Genomic DNA, 21,458 nt, shown 5'->3' on the forward strand with positions numbered 1-21,458 from the left:
AGAAGGCTTTTTTTGAAGAGCATCCAGTGAGTGAGCTAGTAGTGGTCAGACCCCAAAAACAGGTCCGCAGAAAGTGGGGGGAGGACATACTACCACACAGGGTTACAGTGGGAAGAGATGTAGACCCAGCTGACAATCGTTAAAATCTGTAAAGGAAACCCGGTACACCGAGTGTTAATTACAGTAATGCAAGATGTTTCTGGTCATACACTGGCTTCTCTTTCTTCTGCCTTGTCAATTAATGACAAGGGTTTTTGTAACAAACTCTTCGAGTGTCCTTCCTCCTGCCTTTTGAACAAAAGAGAAATACCTAACAGACAACAGCAGAAATTCCTTTGCCTGAGTCCCATAAACTTTTTAATTTCCCTTAATGCCAGAGAAATTAAAAATTCCATTAGTTCTCAGAATAGCTACAACTGTAATTGCCTGGACATCACCGGGCACTTCTTCTCAAACCTGAACGCTGTCCTAGGTAGTTTGTTAAAAAGCCAATTCTGATTCGGTTGGTCTTGGGAAAGTCTTGATTTGTGGCATTTCTGACATGCCCCCAGGTCATGCCAGTGCCACTGGTGTGCAGACCACACTGTGGGTGGTCACCAAAGACATGACTGCTTTTATCCTGAATGATGTCAGGTCCTACACACACATTATCTTGTTGTAATTAAAACTCTGATAGGGTAAGATGTAGCTAATGGGAATCAATTCATAAATAATGAGTTTAAAACCACTATAACTTCCAAGGGATAATACTCTAAGTAATTGCTCAGTAATTGCTGTTGATGATGACGCTAATTGCTCCTACTGTCCTTTGTTGGTCTCATTCTCGTTCTCTGTTGTTTCGGTCTTTTGAGGAGTTAGAGTCGGCAAGCAACTCTTTGGGGCTGAATGTTCCTTTGGAAGATAAATCAATGCCCTTCATGATCATCCTATAAATCAGGCCTTTGAAAAAAATCATTTTTTGCCATCCTCATATGACGGTCATTTTTTCTTACTCTTGCTCCTGGTGACATATGGGATATAATAACATAAAAATAAATGTTACCTGCAGGTCATTCAGAAGCTGTCTAAACTGAATGGAACCAAAGGCTCACACAGTCTACCACCCAGAATATTACAGAGGAGAGTTTAAGAAGAAAGGGAGATCCCAAATGCTGATAGAGGAATTAGAGGAATTCTAGTAGGAATTAGAGTGTACTGAGCTGCATGCACTGTATTTGGTATTTAAGCAGGAAGCTGGGATTAAAGATGCTGTGTGCCCCATTGAGACATACGTGAACGCATACCTGATCCGACGTCAGGAATCTTTTAGAGTCACCACATAGCGTGATGTAAAAGCTCAGAGACTTCTGCTTTTTTCCTAAGGGTCTCATTTTTCCACACTTCCGCTCTTTTCTGATAAATCAGAGTTGCAGTGAAACCAGATCTTAGAAATACTCACTTTATCTCGTAGGTTTGCTCTTATGTGACATCAGAAGATTGTATGCCTAATAGAGGTAGAAACTTATCAGTCTGCCAGTGAGAGAGGGAGAGACTACGAACAGGGATTTTTAATTAGGACTTGCCACAAACAGTAGGTAAGCTGCAACTTACACAGCTACTGAGACCATGTGCAAAAGGAATTTTAACCAAAATAGTCAACCTTATTGGAAGTTTTGTATGTGCAAATTTTGCTTCACTCCGACAGTAAGAGTTTTTCCTGCTCTACCCACTTTTAGCATAACTGTAAAATTCTGGGAAACAGAAACTGAGGGGTAAACCCAGTATCCAGGAATGGAAGTTATTGTAGATGGGGCAAATGTTTCTTATTTCCCTTCAGGTAAAGAAAAATGGGGGTGCATGGGTGGCTCAGTCCACTGGGCATCCAACTCTTAATTTCACCTCAGATCATGATCTCAGGGTCCTGGGATCGAGCCCTGACCCTGGCTTCACTCTCAGTGGGTCGTCTGCTTGAGATTCTCCCTCTCTCTCTGCCCCAGCCCCCCTCAAATAAATGAATAAATCTTTTTAAAAAGAAAAAGAAAAAAGGCAGAAAACAAAAGATACTAATAATATACCCCAAACCAAAGGTCAGCAAACAAATAGAAACTTCTTGGTCACTCCTTAGTAATTTCAGATTATAGGCTTGTCCCTGGGCTTTATTTCCTTTGCAGGTGGTTCACATGCTACAGAGAATTCCTAGTTCACAGATTGATTCATTTAATCCTCAATGGGAGGGAGCCTTACAGTAGCAGAATCACTTGCGGATCTATTCCAAAATATAGATCCACCCCAATCACAAGATTCTGATTACTTCTCTTCAAACATGGGAAATCTGTATTGCTTAAAGCCTTTTTTTTTTTTTTTTTAAGATTTTATTTATGTGAGAGAGAGAGAAAGAGAGAAGGAGAGCAGACTCTCCACTGAGCAGGGAGCCGATGTGGGGTTTGATCCCTGGATCCTGAGATCATGACCCAAGCTGAAGGCAAATACCTAACCAACTGAGCCATCCAGGCACCCCTGCTTAAAGCCTTTTATTTTATAAAAGGGAATATGTGGAATCTCTTGGTCGTACTGAAAGAAAGAAAATTAGGACTACTGCTTTTAGGACTTACACAAATGATCTTTGGTCTCAGTAGAAAATTTTTTTTTAAAAAGTCCTGAGGCACCTGGGTGACTCAGTCAGTTAAGCATCTGCCTTTGGCTCACGTCCTGATCCTAGGGTTCTGGGATCAAGCCCCATGTCGAGCTCTCTGCTGAGCAGGGACCCTGGTTCTCCCTCTCCCTCTGCCTGTCATTCCCCCTACTTGTGCTCTCTCTCCCTCTCTGTCAAATAAATATATATATATATAGAGAGAGAGAGAGAGATTTTTTTTTTTTTAACCTGGACACTCTCCTCCATGGACTTAAAATGCCCTGACGATAAAAATGGCCAGGTTGAGTTGTAGGAGTTGGAGTGGGGAACTGAGTGCCGCAAGAACATACTCAGTTTCCTTCAACCAGACAGTACCCGACAGTCCACTACTACTACCGTGCCTGGTGGATTCTTTTAAGAATGAAGGTATTTTGATGCATCAAAGTGATGCATTTCCTAGTGCATGCATTCGCTTGGATTAGTTAATCTAACTTCACACCTGCCTTCAGCAGCGGGGGGGTTCTGAGGGAGCAGAACAAAAGACACGTACATTTTGATCATCAGGAAGCACTGAACACACGGTGACTTCGTGCGATGCTGTAGTAAGGGGCTCTAAGCAAGGGAGAGCCTTTAGGAGGTACCGGGGGAAGGGGGGGAGAAGAGAGAACTGCCATCTTCAAAGAAGAGACCAACTGTGACTAGTTGATAGTTGTTGAATAGGACCAGCCTGCCAAATCAGGGGGTATTAAACTAATTGTACTTCCTAATGTGATCTTATATAAGGTAAAACATCAAATTCTTTCAAATCTTTCATGATATTCTTTGATATTGTACAAATATCATTTCCGAAATACTATCTAGGATTGCTTTTATAAACAAAAAGATCTAGTTGGTAAATAAAATTTTAACTTAAGTCTCCACAGAGGATTGCCAGTAGGAAAATGGAAGTGAGCAGAAGATGTAAGAAATGGGGAAACTGGGGCACCTGGGTGGCTCAGTGGATTAAAGCCTCTGCCTTCAGCTCAGGTCATGATCCCAGGGTCCTGGGATTGAGCCCCACATCAGGCTCTCTGCTCAGCAGGGAGCCTGTTTCCCCCTCTTTCTCTCTGCCTGCCTCTCTGCCTACTTATGATCTCTGTCAAATAAATAAAATCTTTAAAAAAAAAAAAAAGAAATGGGGAAACTGTGAAATGAGCACATCTCAAGCTGTCTCTCAGGGCATCTCAAACATTCCTCTGTGTTTGTCTCTCAGAAAACACTATTGTTGAATTAATCCTCGAGTCACACAAAAGCAGGACAGTTGAACTCCCCCTTCAGTTACCTTAGAGCGCCTTCACTGTCACAGCTGGTATGGTCCAAGCCAGCACATCCTCCCTGGACGTTCAGCTTGGACCCGTGATAAATAGCATGTCCGCAGATCTGCGTTCACTGCAAGACACGCTTTATAAAATACACAGTACGAGTTGTGATGTTGTAGCACAGAAGCAGTTTATTTTAAATGAAGGCAAAAGAATAGAATTAGTCCTTTAAATTATTTAAATTTATCTTTACCTATAATACGCCTCAGATGACCTGTTCTGCCATGATAGGTAAAAACGGTCCTAGGTTTTCCAAACTGATAATCCCTTCCCACACATAGCAACACACATATACCCTCTTCTTTCTCTTTAAAAATACTGTTAAAATGTTTATGGTTCTTCAGGATTACACGTTGAACTGGGATAATAAATATGTATAAATATGCAGATGCTCTATCGAATCACTCCTTCTCCCATTTGTATTTTCCAAGTTGTATAAGATAACCTTTGTGGCTTTCAAAAACATCTTCTCACACCCTGGGGGGCAAATTACCTCTATTTTCATTTCCTTTAGAGTTAGATCATTTTATAATTAAGAACTTATTGAAGCAGATTCTCCCCACGTGTAAGTTACTCCCTGGGGAGTAATTTATGCAAAGAGTGCCTCTGACTTAATATCATAGACGCCTAACAATTGTACAGTGGATACCTGTTATTTTTAGTCAGTTTTGTAATCATTATAAAGAGTCCCCTGTTTGAAAGGTTATCACTAAAAAAAAAAAAAAAGTACAAACAATGTATAGTGTCACTCTTTTGAGTTCCTTAAATAAGATTTTTTTAATAGAGGAATAATAACGTGGTCTGTCATAATTCTTGTCCAATAGCATTAGAAATACCAGCTAACAGTAATTCTGATGCTGATGAAGACATTTTGTAGTTCTTTACTCTTTGCAAGGCACTTCACATAAAATATCTCATTTAATCCTCACTGATCTATGACGTTTGTCAGCTAAACTTGATAAACCAAAGAACATGAATTTGGTCTTGGCCGTGGACCCAATCACTAACAGATTAAGGACAGGAATCCAGGAAAAGAGAATAGAGTTACATCAAATCTCACATTTTTCCCCCATCACAAAACCTTGAAAACAATTACCAGTTCATCTCATTTGAAAGCTAAAGGAACAGAACTAATATAAATACTTAGGCTAATAACTATTTTAGTTGACTTTGTCTCATCTCCTGATGTTTTTATCATTATCTCTTTGGCTGGTGCTATTGGACTAATATAGGAATTCAAAATTGCATTCATATCCGAACCGTGAGGTAGGCAGGGAAAGGGTTACTGAACAAAGTACTGGGAAAGCTGGCTAATTTCTAGTTGCCGTCTCCCAAACCAGCTCGAGGGCATCATTAACCACTTCAATCCTCAGTTTTCTCATATGAAAAATAGGGCCATAATGCCGAATTTTTTGCTCATAAAGATGACTTGAACTTACCATGAAATACTTGGTTTCAAAAAATTGAATACACTCTCCTAAAGCTAAGTATTCTCTTTTTAAAAAATGCAAAACAATAAGAGAAAGAGGGTTATGTCTTACATTTATCTGTTTTGTATATTCCAGGGTGAGAAACTGTAGAAAAGCATCCAAACGGCAGATTGATGTACAAAGCATTTTGAGGCATATTTTGCATAATTATTTTAAATTGGGAACAGGAATAGCAGCTCTTCCTGGTGTGTACAATTTTAACAGCACTTAGAATACTACCAGAGACATAGGAATTACTATATTCTAAATAAAGTTTATCTCATGGATTCATCCATAACCTCAATGCTGATGACTTAAGATCATCTTTCCAAAAGTTTCCATCTACAGGTGCCTACCCGTGCACACAGGCAAGTTGGAAATCCCATGCCCCGCCACATTCCACAAAGTAGTTGCCTTACCAGCAGCCCCATTTGTGTCAAACCTGCTGTTGAACCTGACCCTCAAGGGTGAAGCTGAAGTCACCTTTGATTCTCCATCCATCTCCACCTCTGTGTCCTTTCTTTTGTTGATCCTGATTGAAATTCCTATTTGCTTCTTCCTTTCCCTTTCTCCTGCCACTGATGTAATCCATACTTTGATCTCCTAACACCAGCTTTGGAATAGCCTTTGAATTGGTCTTCTGCTTCATTTTGTTCAGCTGGCTGAACCCATCCTTCTAAGGGACCCAAACCACCACTTCCAACATGTCTTCACCTTATTCCCTTCCTTGAATCCTTATGGCCAGTGGCATCAGGTGAAAATTCCTCTACTAACTCCCAGGAGCTCCATAATCTCATATCACTCCCTCTACCCAACCACATGGCCCACGTTTCCAGTAGAGCTGAGTTGTCTGTCCCAATGATCATGAGCCATTGTCACTCCAGACCTCTTCTGTTCCATTCTGCTGGCAGAAATGCCCTTTGCCCTTCACATCCGCCTAACCTCATCGTACACAATCTTCAAACTTGGCCCAGATGTCTTCAACCCCATGAAATTACTTTGTTTGTGTTAAAGTCATAGTAGCCACCTGTTTTTATCATTTTCCCCTGATTTCTCCATGGATTAATTTTGTTGTATTAGTGAAATTATTTGTGTCCTTAATTTATCATATCTTGTGTTGATAACTTTTATTAGTTTCGTGGTCATGTGGAGTATGATCAATAAATATTGTCACCGTTGACATTTTCACTGTAAACATCCAGTCACATCATGTATAAAGCCGCCATCCCTTCCAGTTTTGCTTTATTTACTTATTTAAAATGCTGTTGAAATGAGGCATGGGATAGCTCTCAGTGACCTCGTGTTTGAAGTGCAAAATAAGAAAACCAAAGCCACAGGTTCAAGGGATTTTTGAGTCAACTTAATAACCAGGTCAAGCTTAAAAAAGAGGAAGCAGTGAACTAAGTTTAGAAAACTTCTGATTCCTGCTTATATATTTCAGTTTTAGAAAAACAAAGCAAACGGTGGTAGATGGCTGCCCTTTCTCTCCGGTAGTGGTGGGCGACCCCACCCCAGTGTCCTCAAATCCTAAGGTCATGCTGGGAAGAGGAGGGGAGGGAGACAGGAGAGCAAAAGGATGAAACTCAAAATGTCTCTTTTCCCATTTCAGCACAAATTGAAGTGATACCATGCAAAATTTGTGGCGATAAGTCCTCCGGGATCCACTACGGAGTGATCACGTGTGAAGGCTGCAAGGTAGGGGACTTTAACACAGCACTGGCCAGGCATCGTGTTTGCCTCAGGCATTGGTGTACCTCCCCATGCACGTGGTGACATCTTTTCAAAGAGGGCTGAAGGATGCTTGTGCCTGCTGCTGACACATGGGAGTTTCTGCTTGGTGTGTGGCTGGGTTGGTTTTCTGTTCTTTGGCCTTCCAGCTTTTTCGCGGTTGCCTACCTGGTCAGCAGCTGCTTAAAAATGGATTGTTATTTAAAAGCTTGACTTAGTCACATTTACAGAGATAGAAATACAGCTTCTTCCTGTTTTAACAGTACTGTCTTCAGTAAACTCAAGGGTGTTGATTACTAGGTGAAACTACTAAAGGTTAAAGATTGCAAGCCAATGGCCTAGATTTATTAATCTGCTTGAGAAAGAAGTCACAGGTAACAGTTGCAGTATGCACAGGGACATCTTTTATTCTCACATTCCAGAAAAATAAAAGTAGAAGCATAGAATGTCAGAAGTATACCAGACTCTAAATTAGTTAAAAATTATCTGCCCCAACCTCCTCATTTTTCAATGAGTGAGGTATAAACAAGATCACGCCATTTGGCCAATGTCACTGATCTATTTAGTGACAGAGTATGGCCAAAAACACAGGATTTTTATTCTTAATCCAGTGTTCTTCTCCAAGGAGAGATTGAACCAACCCTTCCAAAGACAAATTCCTATGAGCAAGTTGCTCTTAAAATACAAAGTTGAAAATCGCAGTTAACACAGACCTAATCTGAAATAAGAGAAATTTGAAAGTTCACAGTAAGTTTTTAAAATTCTTCCTTAGAAGGGGGAAAAAAAAAAAAAAAGAGTGAGAGGCAAAACACCATGGAGGAAATAAAAAACAATTCTACACCTAATTTCAAAGGGCAAAGTGTCACCAGAACACAGAAAATGTAGCTACACTCTGCAAGTGAAAAATGATATGTTGGCAAAGTTATTGGCAAAAGCAATCATATTTTTGATCAAAGATGAAAGCAGAGAGACTCATTAATTAATTGAAGATTGGTAGACGGGGGCCCCTGGCTGGCTGAGTCGGTGGAGTACATGACTCTTGATCTCAGAGTTTTGAGCTCGAGCCCCACGTTGGGTAGAAAGATGACTTAAAAATTAAAAAAAAAATTTTTTAAATCTGTAGACTGAAGGAGAGATAGGTACCACAACCATAGATTCTAAGAACCAGCCTTAATCTTAACAGACTCAAAAACACGTGAAATGAAACTCACCGTAACTGTCAAATAGTCGTAGTATGTGAAAAACTGGCCATGTCTTCATAATAGTCTCAAAAAAGTATGATTCCTGGAACTGAAACTGGGACGAAGAAAAGAAAAATAAATAAATGAAAATAAAGTGGGAAAAGGATACAGAGAGGGGAGAATAACATGAATGCAACTAACCCGTCGATATACTGACCTGCTTTAAAAGTGGTTAGTGATGATCATATTTGAACGTCATGAGATGCTGCGTTCTGGTCCTCTGCAGACCTACAGCTGAGAACTGCATGTTACCCAACTTAATGCAGTTGTTTCCAGCTCATGAAAAGAAACAAGCAAAATTACAAATCAGCGATTTTTTATTCTCCTTAGACAAATAGTTTTCTTCGTAACATGTAACGCTAATAATTTGAGAATCTGAACCCTCCAGGGAAAGCATTCCCACCACTGTGCTGGTTTATTATGCAATTTTAAGGCCTCTGGTCTAGTTTACAAAGTAGCCACCACATACATTTTTTTTTTTTTTTTACCAGTGTCAAAGTGTGGATGTTTTGTGTTTCAACATATAAGCTCTATTAGGAAAACGCCTGATTTCAAAATATGAGTGTATGTTTATGTTAAAAAGCAAAACATTTTAAACAGTAATTTCCAGAAGATTTGACTCTGAAACAAATATATTCGAACAGGTCAATAGCCAGAAACAATTGTGTAGGTTCCTGTCATCTTTTCTGTTTAAAGGAAGAAGATCCAATACTAGAAACTACATTGCCATTCAGAACCATATTCTAAAGGTGTAGCCAGAATGACATTGTACACGACACTACTTTTTTTTTATGTCCTGGGAAAACCCACATGTGTCAATCTGCTGCATCTTTCTCCAAATAGAAAATTCAAGAAACTCTGCTTAGAATAAGATGTCGGAATCAGTACATTCACTATCAACCTCTGAATTTTCATAATACAGTTCTTGAGTCAACATAAACAACCCATTTCAAATAACATCAATTCAGCTTGTGCACTTATTCAAATTTCTCCTCATTCAATAAAATTTGAAACAGAATCTCTTTTTTATGCCAAAGACCTCATTTGCAGTAATGAGCAACAGATAAGCAAGAAATGCCTTGTAATTAATGTCAAATTGGTCTTAAATTAGGACTGTGGCTATGACTTCAAAAGTCTTCTCTGTCAGCTCTTTTGCTAAGTGGCACTAAAGCATCCAAAGATAAAAACCACCAATTCTTTCTTAAAATATAAATTCAAAGTCCTCTTTTATCAAGACTGATGGGCCGAAGTTATGGCTTCTGACTGCTTTGATGGTATATATCTTCCTCAACCTGCATAGGGGTTATGTCCCTACAAACTGAGGGTGAGTTGAAAATACCTGAAGTCAAAAATGCATTTAATACACTTAACCTACCAAACATCGAGGCTTAGCGTCACCCACCTTAAGTGTGCCCAGAACACTTACATTAGCTTATAGTTGGGTAAAGTCATCTAACACAAAGCCCACTTTATGATAAAGTGTCGAGTATCTTATGTAATTTATTGCATACCGTACTGAAAGTGAAAACCAGAATGGCTATGAGTATAGGAGATTGTTGGCCCTCGTGATTGCCAAGCTGACTGGGAGCTGGGGCCACGGTCCTGCGCAGCATCACAAGAGAGCACCATACTGCCTCTCACTAGCCTGGGAAAAGATCCAAATTCGAAGTATGGTTTCTACTGAACGCGCACTGCTTTCGCTCCACCTGTAAAGTCAAAAAATCATAAATTGAACCATTGTATGTCAGGAACCATTTGTGTAGGGAGTACATCATTTCGATCCCTGGGGATTGGATGTGAGCTCCATTTTAAAGGGCTCCATGAATTCATTCGAACTAGACAATTAGATAGCTCCTTCTGCCACCACTGGTCCATTATGTAAGCAATACACGTGGGCCTGTGGGCACCAAAGTCGTCCTTGTTTTGAATGACTTGGAGCTTACAACACAAAACTGGTTGGCATTTTTACTCTCTAAAAAGATACGGACCACACATCCATTTCTGAAGTTCTTCACAAGAGTGGCTGAGCTCTCTTCACGTGCCAGGCCACGCTGTATGAGAGCCCCAAACTGAAAGAAAATCGATAATCTTGATCCTCTTTAAACTTTTTGGGGCATTTTGCATTAATGTTGATTCTCAATATATTGTGTTAAAATATTACTTATCCTGATTAACAAGTTTTTTGGCTCCTCTTAAATTTTGTGGCCAAGATGGGTGCCTCACTAGTGGTGACCCTCGACCCAGCCCCACTCTATCCTGCTGTTGATAACTGAGGAAACACAGATTTTCCCCTGTAGGGTTTTCTAATTAAGGCAAGTGGTGTCCAAAGAATTTTTTAAATGATTAACTCAGCTGTGGATTTATTTAGAAGGGTTATGTGTAGTCCATGGCAGTTACGTTTGTACCAGAAAGACCAAGACCTACTTGTATGAAAACCTCCTACATCTCCCAAGCCTGAGGCCAAGCAAAGAGCACGTGTTCAGCTTTTATTTATTGCTGATTTTTAGTGAACAATGTATATACCATATTTCCTTTATTTAGAGATGAGGTTAATTATAAGGGACATCACTGGTATAAAAAAACAACCTTCCAGATGCATTCTGGCCAAATTTAAAATTTTTCAAATAGGTAAATGTGCATCTTAGGAACTATAGGAAGGTGATGATACACACTGGGCCCACCCTCCTCAGTACAGCTATTATGACCAACAGCCCAAGTTCTTTTCCCCGCCCCCCAGCACTTGCCATAAGGTTGCATTATTGTCCCCATCATGTTTTGTCACATTTGGCTTGGCAGTGACACTGTCCTTTGCCTCTCCTTCCCGACTCCCTCCTCTTTGAAGGAAAGAGCTCTGTTCTGTTTATCTTTGCAGAGATCAGTACAGGTCACAGACGTCTTAAGTAAACATTGATTAAATGAATGAATGAAAGACACCTTCATCTTTCTGCAGATAGTACACATTTTCCCCAGTGCAAACATCTGTAAGCTAACCAAGGAGAAGTGTCAAAAAAAATTTTTTTTTACTTAAACTCAGTTCCAGTCACTGTAGAAAACATAGCAAAGGTATATGTTAATTGTTTCCATTTTCCTTCTTATAGATCCACCTCCCTCCCTTTCTCTTTTTGCTTCTAGGGATTCTTTAGGAGGAGCCAACAAAACAATGCCTCTTACTCCTGCCCACGGCAGAGAAACTGTTTAATCGACAGAACCAACAGAAACCGTTGCCAGCACTGCCGACTGCAAAAGTGTCTTGCCCTAGGAATGTCGAGAGATGGTAAGACACTGTGTTCCTATTTCTTACTTAAAGGCTTTCACATGGATGCTTTGCTGGAGTCTGTTTAAGCCACCGGAAGGATTCTAGACAAAGGGAATTGGGGATAAAAGAAAAGAAAACCATGTGCTGGTTGTACATGAAGAAGATAAGAAAGTATAAAAAAACTGTATTGCCTCTGAAATAGGAAGAAAGGAAAGACTTTCCTGTTGTTCGTGGAGCAAACTGTGCTAACAAGGTTTGGTGAGAGCCACATAGGCCTAGGTTGGATCCTATCTAGGTTTGCCTGTGCAGGAACAGTTTCCTAGGATGTGAGATTTTCAGAGCCAAAACCAGGGACAGTTTCAGGCAAACCAGGACCATTAGGTCACTGGGTAAGTCTGACAGGTGCATAGGTTGCTTGGTACCTGCAGATGCTAAGGAACGGCCTGCGTGTCTGTAGGAAGCAAAGTTCTGCTGTTGGGCATGGACTTTGGGAAAGCATCATGAAAATTGCAAAGGCTGTAACAGAAGTCCAAGTCTTAAAAAAGGCCGTACGGGTGGTGTCCTTCTCATAAAACAGCCCAAATGGGGCAGGTGGGTCCCCAGCTAAATTCCACAGATTAATGAAACAGGACAAATAAACTCACACAAAGAATTTCATCTAGTATTGCTTTCATTTTTAAGCACTCATCTCAACTAATTATTTCCCCAGTGACATTGGCCACAGCACTCCTATATCAGGTTGTGAGCAACCCTGAGTCCTGGGGGCATTTCTCTCTTGTTCTCACTGTATCCTCGGAGTCTGGTTAAAAGCAGGCACCTAAATGTTTATTGAATGAACCATGGAATTCTCTTTTACCTAGAGCCTGACACACAGGCAGTTCCCTTGGTACTTATTCTCTGTGTGTGTGAATTGTTGTGGATTCTCTGCCTCTGGTCACACCTAATGAAGGTCAAGGTACTATGGAAGGAAGGGAGGGAGGAAGGCTTCCAGATTTTAAAGAAATACAGGTAACTGGCATGCACTGTCTGTTGGTATAAAGGGATTTTATGAGTTATTAAATCACCATGAGCCTTTTACTCATTTGGATGAAATCAGTTCTCCATGAGTCTTGGTATCTAAACATAAAAACTGCTCAGTTCTTAGCTTGCGTTCTCAAAATACTTATAATTTTTTGTTTATCTTTTTCTACTTCCCAGTACACCTAACTTTGCCTTGCATAAACATATACCTAGGAGACCAATTTGACCAAAAAAAAAAAAAAAAAGAATCTGACTTTGAGCCTTTCAGTTTATAGGTAGCTTCTAAAGTTGCAGAGATGTAAGTTTCCAAAACTCTTCTGTTAACTAACTGACTTTTTGTTTGTTTTTCTTGCTTTTTTTTTCTTGCTTTTGTTTGTTTTTCTTGTTTTTGCTTGTTTTACTTGCTAACTGTGTAGCTTACTCCTAGGGTAAATTGATTACACTGTGTACTTCCACATAACTAAAGTGAAGAAGGTAGAGGGTGGGGATTTAGTAGTTTTAAGGATTTATTTAGTGAAATTATATGGGAACTTGCGTTGATGATTTTATATTTTATTTTCACCATAGTGAGGCAACATATTAATTGATAGTGTATGAAGGAGAGCATATATTAATAATTGTGCAAAAAAAATAAGTCGTTAGTTATTTATCTTTGTTACTTCTTCCTACAATAAAAGAAAGTGCCTCTTTTGGAAGGCAGGTCTTAGGAGTCCATGGTGGTGAACAGAATTATGGGCAAGAAAAAGGCATATGGTCCAAAGTTCTCAAAATCTAGGAGATTGTCTGAATCCCATGGCATAAAAGAAATGTGTTGGGGGGAAGGGTTATTTAATGGATAAAGTCACAATCTACTCTCAAGGGGGAAGAAATTCACCACAGCACAAAAACTTGCAAGTAAAAGCAATACAATGAAAATGTCTTAAAGACACTGGGAATTCAGAATAACGATCCACCTTAATTTTAGGTCCAGAGACAATCCTGAGGCAGCCAGAGATGTCTTCAAAAAGATGTCCTAAACATGTTTTATGTCAAACTAATGATGAGGAGAAATGCTCGGGAGTGGGTATAGTGGTTGGGAATAAGGATAATTTTGAATGAGGCTCCAGCAGAAGCAAAAGATGATTCTTTCTAAGGGAAAACAATTCTTCTTGACTATGTTATATAGAGGAAGTTTCATCTGAACCTTGATTATAAAGGGTACTTTGTAGCAAATAAATTATATTAATACCAAAGTAGCTGACTAGGTTTAATCTCCTGTTGATATGTAATGCCTTGTTTGTGGATTTCAAAAGCCCCAAAGTTATAGTTGATTACCTATGTCTAGTAAGGACTCAAGAATGAGAAATGCCACTAATTTATTATACTTACCTTCTACTGATTAGGCAAGTACTTTCAAGGTCCTTTAGTGGTAGTACCAGTAGCCAAGGTAAGATGCCCTCACACCTAACTTCTTTCTGTATACACCTTGCCCATTTTCCTTCAGACAGAAAGTGCCATCTTCATTTTGATATTTGCGTTTGCTTTCTGTCAGTTATACATGGCACCAAGAATGTTTATTTCACCATACCTAGTCAGCAAAGCAACATGGCTATTTATGGATAGTTTGATATAACTGTTAAAATCACTGAATTTTCATTAATTCCTGAATTTCCATTCTATAATGGTTTAGCAGCCATGGCACATATATGAGTAGACAAAAAAACTCAGCAGGAACAAATTTGTTCAAATTTATTTGGGGTAAAGACTCAAAAATCCAATCCACTTGGCATGCACACACACGTGTTTCTGTGTCTAAAAAGGCGAGGGCACGCATGTTTATATGTGTGAGAGTTGATAGCATGTATACGCCCACCAAATCTTCTCCACATTCTTATTTATTTTTCTTTTTAATGGGCCCTTCACAAACGTTAGTTTCAGGAGTCTTCAGGATAAACTGTTTCCCATTATACTACTACAAACAAACAAACAAAACCCAGAAAAAAATGCTTGGTGTCAGCAGGAAGGTGTGGGGCCCCAAAGAAAAAGGATGATACTCACCTTGCAATAATTTGGGCGTGTGACCTCCTAAATGACATCCATCAATGAAAAAGCAGCAGCTGCCCTACAAGAACAGGCATCACAGATTAGGCTTCTCCTTCTCCAGAATGGCATTGTCCAATATCCAGAATGGTACCCACATGTCACTATTTAAGTTTAAATTTAAATTTGTTAAAATTAATTTTTAATTTATTTTAAAATTCACTTCTTCACTCACACGAGCTGTATTTCAAGTGCTCAGTAGCCACATGTGGCGTGTGGCTACCATCTTGGAAAGCATATAGAACATTCAGTCATCACAGGAAGTTCTGCTGGGAAAGGAGAGGGAGGAGAGAGAATATTTTTAAATTATGAATAGGGTTGGGTAGGTTGAATCTGATCTTTTCTACAAAGCTTAGAGCACTATAAAAAAGGCATATCCTTGAAATTAAAAAGAGTTAAATTAAGACCGGTTTCCTTGGTAAGCAGCAAGATGTAGGCATAGAGAACTTTACAACCAAAAGATTGTAAGATAAAATAATTTCCAAAATGACTATGGTAGTTCTACGATTGGGTTCTCTTGAAGCCAAAAACACATCTCTAGATGTCATGTGTTAGTAAATACAAATCTTCAAAGAATCGATGACTTTGTTTTATAATTATTCCAAAAACTTCTGTTCCATTTAGAATCCCACAGTCTGGGGCGCCTGGGTGGCTCACTCATTCAGCATCTGCCTTGGGCTCAGGTTGTGATCCCAGGGTCCTGGGATCGAGCCCCACATCAGGCTCCCTGCTTGGTGAGAAACCTGCTTCTCCCTCTGTCACTCCTCCTGCTTGAGTTCCCTCTCTCACTGTGTCTCTGTCAAATAAGTAAATAAAATCTTTAAAAAAAAAATCCCACAATCTAAATAAATATGAAAAGATTCCCAATATTTTGCATAAAATTATTCTTTGCTAGTATGGGATCAAAATGAGTGATAAGAGCATATCATAAGCAAATATCATCACTGAATATTTATAAAGCACTCTGATGTATACAGAATCGTGCGAGTTTGAGAGCTAGCAGTTTAACAAGTGGCTGCCTCTGTACTCAAGTGAAAATCATTAACAGAATAATTCAAGTTTGAGAGGGGCAAATGCTTAAAATATGTGCCATTCTGATTAATGAGTAGTGGTAAGAAAAATGCTAATACTTGAAAATATAATAGTAATTCAGCCTTTGTTAGAAATAGGCCTATGAATATAACAAACGCTTTTACAAATGGTGACAAGGAATTTTTTATATGTATAATATACATCTGTCTGTCAGGAAAGTTTTCAGTAGATTTACTTGTTCCATGTACTAGGATCATTTCCCCCAAATATAGCACGACTTTTGTTACAGGAAGGGGCACAAAACTGAAATACTAGCTCATCAGTGTTTCTGAAATAAATGGAAAATTTATTCTAAAATAGTATTATAGTAATTGTCAGCGAAGTTCTTGATTTAGGATGAAGCCAGATAATTCCAAAATGTAGGAGAGCTTTAAGTTGTCTCTGAAAATATTTCGGTTTGTTTGGTGACCTGGAAAGGGCATAACTATTCACCATTGGGTTTTCAGGTGTTTACTAGGGCAGAGGTCTGGACAGCATACTTACTTGACCTCATTCGCTTTGATTATGAGATCTGTGGTTAATAGCACATTTCTGAACCTAAAATTATTTAATGTAGGGTCTTAACTGGGTTCACTCATTCATCTGCCTCCAGCTATAGGTCAGTCTGTGCCTCTGCCAAAGGCAAACAGCCTTGTTTGGAAAGACCCAGAAGACTGGGGCGGGGCTTCGCAAAGCTTATCCTCTAGCAAGCTGGTTTAGGCACATCCTTTTCCTGGTGAGATGATTCAGTCACACAAGTACTTCTGAAGCCTCTGTTTGTCACATGTCAGTCTCCCATTGGCCCAAAGCAAGTCACATGACCCTGTGGCAAGTGGGTAGGGCAGGGCGGCCTTGCCCACAATGATAGGGTGGTGTGCATTTACCCTGGGAATAGGTATGAAGAATCAGGGTCATTAAAGCAATCAATCCACCCCAATGTATATTTCACCTAAAGGCAGAGTGTATGGAAATCTGAAGCAAGGTTTAAACAGAAAGGGTTTTAAAAAGAGACGTTGCATTTATGTCTCCGCAATGGAGGAGTTTCTCCCCAGTTTTTATTTTTTTTCCTCTATAGATCTTAAACACAAAAGTATTCTACTAAAGTAACTCAGAAAGTAGATATACTCCATGGGGCACCTGGGTGACTCAGTCGGTTAAGCAGCTGTATTCAGCTCAGGTTATGATCCCAGGGGTCCTGGGATCCAGCCCCATGGGATTCCCTGCCCAGGGAAATTCTGTCCCCAGAAAGCCTGCTTCTCCCTCTCCCTCTGACCCCCACCCTGCATGCTCTCTCCCGCTCTTCCTCTCTTTCTCTCTCAAATTAAAAAAAAATTAAAAAGGTAGATCTACTCCAGCCAAAATAAAATTTTAATCTACAACAATAGAAATTTTTTATCCATCTGCATAGCTCTGTAATAAATGCTATTCTGAACCTACATGAATGCAAAGCACAGGTTAGCAAATAAAGAAGGGTGTCACTTAATTTCTTGGGGGAAAAAGTTCTTCTTCCTGAATCCAGAGTTATCACGGTTTATTTTTTCTTAAACAAAAAAGTTTTTCCCAAAGGAATTTATATATTATATAAAATATATGAATTTATTAATAAATTTATGAAATTATAGTTAAAATGTTATATATATTATTTGTAAAGATACAGTATAAAGGTACACAGGATGCTTTCCCTAAAATTTTCTTTCGAATTTGGTCCATGGACAAACTGGAAATATAGCACATAAATGTATGTCTGAGATACAGAATCTAAAAAAGAGTGGTGTCTCTACCAACAAAATTAAGTGCAGTGATCTGAATGATTCCAGACTCTATAAAAATGACAGTTGAGGTGGAAAGGGGAATTTGGTGTGAATTAAACATGTGAATTGTCTTCAGTCAGAAAACTTACTGGGTACTTACCCCTTTGTTTTTCTGCTTAGGCAGCACCACAATTTAGTCTTTTAAGGAGGACTAAGGAGAAACAGGAAATTTGGGCTGCTCTAAATCCAGCCTTCGTAGCCACAACCTCCCAGCAGGCAGGAAGGAGGAAGACAGCATGTCCCCACTCTCAGAAGTACATGTAGCCTTTCCATTTACTTCCTGCCACCCAGAACTTAGTCACAGCAGCACCTGCCAGTGAGGGGGGCTGGGAAATGTGGTCTCCATTCTGAACAGCCAACGCTTAGATAGAATTTGGTAGCTCTGTAACCAACAGAAGGAGAAAATGAACATTGATGGAACATGGCAGGGGACGGGGGCGTTGTGAAATGGCAGCTCTTTCACAGCAGGTATCTCTCTGGGGACTCTCTGTTCTGGAGAGTTCTTAAGCACTTCCTTATTTAGTTTTTCTCAGAAATTATGTTCACCAGCACTAGTGACTAAATCCAGGAATTGGGCCTGCTTCTACCCTCCACTTTCTTCTTTCTACATTCCCTGGGCTTCCAGTACCAAAAGGTGATTGCGGGAGTGGGGTCTGGATGTCTCGGTCCATTAAGCATTTAACTCTTGGTTTCTGCTCAGGTCATGATCTCAGGGTGGTGAGATCAAGCCCCAAGTCGGTTCCACGCTCAGCAGGGAGTCTGCTTGTCCCTCTCCCTCTGCTTCTCTCCCTGCTCATTTGGGTTCTCTCTCTCTTTCTAAAATAAATTAATAAATAAAAATATTTTCTTTGAAAAAAGGTGATGGGAACATTGTTGGGAAAGAAAAGAAAATGGAAACTCAGAGAGGAACCTCCGTGTTTGTCACAGTCCCCACCATGAACACGAACTGAACGACACAGTGTCTGAGGATTCAGACAAGGTGGTCCCTTGGTTTCAAATACTCGCTTGTGAGGAAAACTGTCAATATCCCCAGCAGTTCAGGAGGTTAAGCTCTTCTAGTTAAGAAACCGTGAATTCAGATCAAAACACCCTCAGATCATTCTGTGACCGCTTACAGAGCCTCTTCCTTCTTTTTCCTTACAACGGCTCAGGGTTTTTCCTGAAGAGATAGGCAGTATAAAACCTGGGGGTGGTAGAACAAGAAAGGAAGGATAACGGTGGGCTCACTTGCCAAGCACTGGGTATACAAAACTTCTGTTTTCCAAAGACTGAATTTGGTCCCAAAAGCCAACTGAAGTCAAATGCTTACTTCAAATGGTGCTTATTATCCTTGGTCTCACCAACTGTGCTGTTTAGAAAATGTGAAATATGGGATGCCTGAGTGGCTCAGTCAGTTAAGCATCTGCTTCCAGCTTGGGTCATGATCCCCAGGTCCTGGGATCGAGTACCTCATCGGGCTCCCTGCTCGGTGGGGAACCTGCTTCTCCCTCTGCCCCACCCCTGCTTGTGCTCTTTCTCTCTCTCTCTCTGACAAATAAATAAAATATATTTTTTAAAAATGTGAAATAATAGGGTCTTCTCCAACAATCTAGTAACCCTAGTGCTTAGCCCAGGAAGCTAAGAAAGAATATTGGTTGACATTTTTTTTTTAATTTTATAAATTCTTTTTTTATTTTATTTTATTTATTAATTTGACAGAGATTGCAAGTAGGCAAGAGAGGTGGGCAGGGAGAGAGAGAAGGAAGCAGGCTCCCCGTGGAGCAGAGAGCCCGATGTGGGGCTCGTGACCTGAGCCGATCATGACCTGAGCCGAAGGCAGAGGCAGGCAGGAGGGAGAGGAGGAAGCAGGTTCCCCGCTAAGCAGAGAGCCGGATACGGGGCTTGATCCCAGGACCCTGGGATCATGACCTGAGCCAAAGGCAGAGGCTCTAACCCGCTGAGCCACTCAGGCGCCCCTTGGTTGACATTTTAAAAGCAGGCGCTATTTGGTAGCTTTTGGTTTGTGGATTTTCCCCTGCACAGAAGAAAGAACCAGGAACTATGCCTTCTAACTTCATGGCAATAAGAGATACATACGTAAGTTTGGACATTTCTTCGAAGCTTAGATTTATTTCTCACTATGCACATTTTAAACCAGGACGGACCCTCCCTAGTCTGACTTTTCCCCAGATGCGGGGGGCAGGTGAAGGCACTCTTGGGCGTCCGGGTGCTGGGATTCTGCACATCGATGTGGAGGGGACAAGGACCCAGGACCCCTTGGACTTGCCGAAATGATAACGCCAAGCCTCTCTCCTGCCTTTCTCTCACCCTCCCCCACAGCTGTGAAGTTCGGCAGGATGTCCAAGAAGCAGCGGGACAGCCTGTATGCGGAGGTGCAGAAGCACCAGCAGCGGCTGCAGGAGCAGCGGCAGCAGCAGAGCGGGGAGGCCGAGGCGCTGGCCAGGGTGTACGGCGGCGGCCTCAGCAACGGCCTTGGCAGCCTGAGCAGCGAGGCGGGGGGCACTTACGCCAATGGACACGTCATCGACCTGCCCAAGTCCGAGGGTTACTACAGCGTGGATTCCGGCCAGCCGTCCCCAGATCAATCTGGACTTGACATGACTGGAATCAAACAGATAAAGCAAGAACCCATCTATGACCTCACGTCTGTACCCAACTTGTTTACCTATAGCTCTTTCAACAACGGGCAGCTATCGCCAGGGATCACGATGACCGAAATCGGTAAGTGGGAGTCGCCTCCCAGCTCCTTTTTGGCAATTCTGCTCTGAAGTCCGTCGTCTTGGTCCTGCGTAGTGTGGTCATGGTTGCGGGTCTAGGTTCGATGGCTTGCGTGCATGGCTTCTAGTGAAAAACGCTATTTGAGTTAAAAATCTTTTTTGTGATAAATGTCATTGGTCTCCCAGTCCACAAAATTTGATGCTGGGCAAAGGAAGAAAGAGGACATGACCAACAGGAAGGTGCTGTGTATAAAGGTGCTCTCTGTTGAATTTGGGTTCATCACTGAAGGAAAAATGTTATTGGCATAAACGAGGATTTCAGCAAGTATTCAGAGTGATGCTATTTAAAATAAAATAGCTAAAGGATGTAGAAGCAGTTTGTAATACCTGAATGAACAGGGCTCCAACTCGTCCTGTAAGATAACTTGGGACAAACCAGAAGCAAACAGTACCTCCATTTCCTTCTTTTTAAAAGCAGAGGAGTAGACCAGAGACCTGCGTAAAGATCTGTGTCTCTTGTAAGTCTGAATTCAAGAATTCTGCATGGGAAGAGAGTCTGAATTCCTGGCGTGGAAAGAGGGGAGTCTGGAATGTTACAGAACGTATGAGCAGCCAGTAAGTTACCGGGAAGAGGGCGAGTTACAGGCACGGACCTCCTTCGGCTGCGGCTGCGATGATCTTTGATCCCTTAGGGAGTGGTCCTCGAAAGTGCGCTCTCCTAGCCATGCTCCCTTCTGACCTGTTACAACTTTGTTTTACCCTGTTAAGCTCAGGAGTCTATTAACCAGTGGATCTCGTTAACTAACTGCCATAGAAATATTGATGTAGGTTTCACATGAGCCTCCTGGGTCACGAAGTTGCCCGTTAACAGTAGCCTAGAAGAGCTACCCAGACAGTGGCTCCATCCGACTTTATTGTGGTCTTAGGTATGGGGGGTGGGAGGGAAGCAAGCTGGGCCTCTGGAGCCTTGGAGGAAACGCCTGCTCACGTCCTGCCTTGAGAGGGTCACTAAGCCCCAGGCCACCTGAGTTCCAGTGCTGACTCTGGCTTATTATTTAAGCTGGAGCAAGTTTCTGGATCCCAGTTTGCTCATCTTT

General features: G+C 40.9%; 1 protein-coding gene across 1 annotated transcript in view; it reads left to right on the forward strand.

Moving 5' to 3' along the window:
- The window catches only part of LOC111153525 (RAR related orphan receptor B), a 107,491-nt gene that overhangs the window by 48,159 nt on the left and 37,874 nt on the right, over window positions 1-21,458 (forward strand). Inside the window, exons 2-4 of the mRNA XM_022512579.1 lie at window positions 6,933-7,133; window positions 11,540-11,681; window positions 19,964-20,365. Of these exons, the coding sequence (XP_022368287.1) occupies window positions 6,933-7,133; window positions 11,540-11,681; window positions 19,964-20,365 (745 nt within the window). The remainder of the gene's footprint in view (window positions 1-6,932; window positions 7,134-11,539; window positions 11,682-19,963; window positions 20,366-21,458) is intronic.

Source organism: Enhydra lutris, unplaced genomic scaffold (assembly GCF_002288905.1).
Source record: "Enhydra lutris kenyoni isolate GAN:26980312 unplaced genomic scaffold, ASM228890v2 scaffoldscaffold33, whole genome shotgun sequence".
Lineage (NCBI taxonomy): Eukaryota > Metazoa > Chordata > Mammalia > Carnivora > Mustelidae > Enhydra > Enhydra lutris.